We start from the raw sequence: 4535 nt of genomic DNA, 5'->3' as shown, positions 1-4535 counted from the left end.
GAGTGTGTGTGTGTGTGTGTGTGTGTGTGTGTGTGTGTGTGTGTGTGTGTGTGTGTGTGTGTATGCGTGTATCTATGGTACATGTCCCACACAATATGAGCGAATGCACCAGCAAGTTCACACGCGATACTTTTTGCGTTGACACTTGCGAGAAATACCCAAGGGCTCTCGGATGGAGAGACGGCGAGATACGGATGAGGTTTAATTATCATGTCACTTTCATCATTATTGTTATTTGCACTAATATTGCTAACAGTATCCCTATTATAAAATGACATGTATCTAATTCATCATTAGTATCATTATTACCATTATTTTATGACCGTAGCGATTATTATATAATTATTATCATTGCTGTTGTTATGCTGCTGTTAGTGCTATTTGCAGTAAAGAAAAAAAATACGAAACTCGTGTTTACCTCCCCTGCGTTCTGAAAGAAGAAAGTAAGGACCTTTTGGTTGAGTGAGGGGGGGGGGGGGAATCCACATTGAACAAATTGATTTTACCATGTCATAAATAAGAGGTGTTGGATTAATTATGGTTAACAGCGAAGCAGATCAATATCGGCCCCATTTCCGACACGAGTACAAAGGAAACACTGAGCACCAGTTGGCGCACACCTCGCCAAAAAATGAGTTCGTTCGTGTGTGAGTGTAGTAGAGAGAAGCATATATGGACACAACAGCGGCCATTTACTGCTGGCGGTGCTTTGATGCGATTAGTGATCGAAAGAATGAGAAAAAAAAGTATAGGACCAGAGATATTTAGAACATGATTATTTGGCTTTTTTCCCGACGAAGGTATCCGGAATGCCATAGGCACGTTAACAATGCCAATGGAAAGTGTGTTGAAGAACAAAGATCTATATTAGATTTATGCTTCATTGATTACTGTAAAACTTTTGACAAAATTAGACAAGAAACTACTCAACATTCTGAAAGGGCTAAACACAAAGAAAGGCTTTAAGATTTGTTAGGAATCCATGCTAAGGCCAAAACGTTACTATAAGAATCGAAGCAGAGTTCAACCAGTATACAGAGATTTAAAAGGAGTTAGGCAAGACAACGTAATGTCTCCAGCTCTCTTCAACACAATCACTAAAACAATTCTTAGCAACGTTGAAGGAAGTCCTGGTCTCAAAGTGAATGAAGAAAACATTGATAACATCAGATGGGCCGTTCACACAATTTTAATGGCAGATTCGAATTTTACCCCCAAAAAATGTTCTACATACTTTTGTTGAGGAAAATGAACGTGATGGGTTATTAAAAATGCAAAGAAAACAAAATGAATGGATTCACTTAATTCCCAGATACACATAAAAAGACAGAACATCCTAATTGTAATTTTACACTTACTGGTGAAAAGATCAGACAAGTTCAAACGTTCAAAATTTAGGATATATCCCTGTATTAAATGTCAAATGAGCCACAAAGATGTACCCCCCCCCCCTAAAAAAATGACAAAAGCAAAAGACATTTTCCATAAATTGAGTCAAATCCTTTAAAGCAGAAACATCTCAGTGACAACCACGCAATAATTTTAAAAGGCTATGTGTGATCAACTCTTCTATATGACTGTCACTGCTAAATAAATAAATAGTGAAAATAAACTTACTTAAAAGCAACAGAAATGTGGTTTCTAAGGAGTCGTTTGAGAATTTCATAAAAGGAAAAGAAACAAGAGGTAGTGCTGGAAGAAGCCTACAGGGGCCGCTCATCAATTGAAAATAGTCAGGATCTTCCTGACAAACAGTTTCTGGGACACTTGAACAGACATATTTTGACAACCCTGGGCATCTTACTCTCAGCGGGAAAATAGAATGCAAAAGAGCTGGGAAACGCAAGGCGAGACATACAGAAACAAGAAAGGGAACGGAAAGTAAAGAAGCAGGACCCACCAGTGGCGCCCTCCAACCACCCACAACAAAGTGAAACAAAAGAAGAAGGGACTACCAGTGGTGCCCTCCAAACACCCGCACGCAGATCAAGAGCAACTTAGAGATTTAGAACTGTGGGTGACGGGGAAAGAGCAAGAAAGCATATGTATTTTTAGAGCGTCCAAGCAAAGAAATAGGTGGCGAACCATGGCAGCCGATGTCTATTTCTGATCTGACACTCTAAGAGGATGACAAGTGCTGGGAAATCGTAAAACCTACAGGCAAAAACAACTGAGGGAAGGTAAGAAGACATTCTCTTACCACTCACCACTCCACCACCACCACCACCTGCACAACAATAGTATCAACAACAACAACAACAACAACAACAACAACAACAACAACCACAATCAACTAGAACAATAATACAACAAACCACCCTGCCCGGCTCTTCTCTACATAAGCAAAAACAACAGCACGATAATAACATTGCATATTCCACACATCATGTCAATTATGTGTTCCTCTACGGCTGCGAAACTTGGAAGACAACAAAGACAGTGCTGAAAAAATTCCAAACTTTCATTAACAGATATATATGAGGAGTATCATAAGAATTAAGAGGCAAGATAGAATAAGAAATGAAGAACCGAGGGAAAGGACAGGGCCGAGGGAATATAGAAGTAGAAAGAAATATGACTAAGAAAGTAGCGATGGATGGGAACACCTTCAGAAATTGAGAAAGCACAGCGGAAACATTACAAGACAGTCGCTGCAGTGGAACCCACAAGGAGCATGATGCAGGGGTAGGCCACGGGAAACATGGAGGAGAAGCGTAGAAAGGGAATTGAGAGAGATGAAGCTCACTTGGAACGAGCTGGGAAGGATGGCCCAGCACAGAAATAAATGGAAGGAGTTTGTAGGTGGCCCATACCCTGCCAGGGGTGAAAGGCATTGATGATGACGATATTCCACACCTCACCTACGTAGAAACAACAATAAAACCACAGCAACAACAACAACAGCAACAAAAACAACGTACCACATTACACATCTCATCTATGAGGAAACCACAACAGCAATACACAGTGACAACAACAACAACAACAACAACAACAACAGCAGCAGCAGCAACAAAAACAACGTAGTTTGAGGAACCACAACAACAACACACAGTAACAACAACACACAGTAACAACAACACACAGAAACAACAACAACGACAACACAGTAACAACAACAACAACAACAGCAACAACAACAACAACCCCGCCCGCCCCACTCACCTCCCCCGCAGTGTTGGCCTTGGCCCTCCAGAAGAGCTCGTCAATCCTCTGCGTGAACTGCTGGAACTCCGGGATGATGAACTGGTTCCGGAACGCCTTGGCTATCAGGATGATGTTGTCCCCGATGCATCTGAAAATCCACAGCTTTTGGTTTTAATGACGACTTTTACAGAAATTGCTACACAAATTGGTCATACAAGTGCCAAAGACTTGAGGTGTTTAGGAGAGAGTAACGTACAAAGATAATTTAAAAAAGGAGGAGAGATAAGGGCGATAGATGGCAAAGGAGCAAACCATACCAACATCGGTCGACGAATTGATTTCTTTTTAAGTACAAAGTATGATATTATATTCGTTAGAGGCTTGCACAAAGTATAATACTATATTCAATTCATTAGGGTATCTATATTACAGATGTGAAGTTTTAAAATGTGGGAAATCGTAAAGGTTTAACGCCCCCGGCAACACTGTACAATTATCTAAGAGGGGGGTCTCACATTAGGGGTTGATAAGCAGAATCAATCAAACAAATATACACACACACAAACAAATAATCTAAGCAAATAGTACTTACTCTCTTTTTTTTAGCAGAGGTTTTATGGCGCTCGCAAATGCATAAAGTCATATGAGCTCCAGAAGATTAGAGGTGTTACAAGTGAGTAACAAACATAAAAAGAAGAAGGGGAGATAAGGACGATAGATGTTTGAAAGGAAAGAAGGAGAAATCTACACCAAAGCACCCGCCAACTTACTCTCTGAAGGTCTCCCTGTCAATATAGATGCTCTGCACGGCGTCCAGGTCCGAGATCTCCGACTGGACATTGGTCAGTTTCTGCATGGACTCCTTGAGGCGCGGGTCTGTCTCTCTTAGCCCAGTACTCCGCAATGCCTGTTATGGGGGAGAGAGTGAAAGAGTGAGATAGAGATAGATAAAGAGAGAGGTGGAGGAGGAAGGGGGGAGAGGGGTGGGGGGAAGGAGAGTGAGAGAAAGTGAGAAAAGATGAGAGAGGGGAGAAAGAAGGTTGTGAGAGAAAAAGGTGAGAAAGAGAGTGAGGGAGAGAGAAAGATGAGAAAGAGAGTGAGGGAGAGAGAAGGTTGTGAGAGAGAAAGATGAGAGAGGGGAGAGAGAAGGTTGTGAGAGAGAAAGGTGAGAAAGAGAGTGAGGGAGAGAGAAGGTTGTGAGAGAAGAGGTTGAGAAAGAGAGTGAGGGAGAGAGAAGGTTGTGAGAGAGAAAGGTGAGAAAGAGAGTGAAAGAGAGAGAAGGGTGAGAAAGAGAAAGATGAGAAAGAGAGTGAGAGAGAGAAGGGAGAGAAAGAGAAAGAAAGAGAGAGAGAGAGAGAGAGAGAGAGAGAGAGACAGACAGACAGACA

At 41.6% G+C, this 4535-nt stretch overlaps 1 protein-coding gene across 1 annotated transcript in view; it reads right to left on the bottom strand.

The window, feature by feature from the left end:
• Window positions 1-4054, bottom strand: part of LOC101859656 (glutaminase kidney isoform, mitochondrial) — a gene marked incomplete at its 5' end in the record, with an annotated part of 17436 nt that extends 13382 nt beyond the window's left edge. Inside the window, 2 exon segments of the mRNA XM_013085539.2 lie at window positions 3166-3295; window positions 3918-4054. Coding sequence (XP_012940993.1) covers window positions 3166-3295; window positions 3918-4054 — 267 coding nt within the window.
• Between the last annotated feature and the right edge of the window lie 481 nt (window positions 4055-4535).

The sequence above is a fragment of the Aplysia californica genome, unplaced genomic scaffold (assembly GCF_000002075.1).
Source record: "Aplysia californica isolate F4 #8 unplaced genomic scaffold, AplCal3.0 scaffold00384, whole genome shotgun sequence".
Taxonomy (NCBI): Eukaryota; Metazoa; Mollusca; class Gastropoda; order Aplysiida; family Aplysiidae; genus Aplysia; species Aplysia californica.
This window is presented reverse-complemented; position numbering and strand designations above follow the sequence as displayed.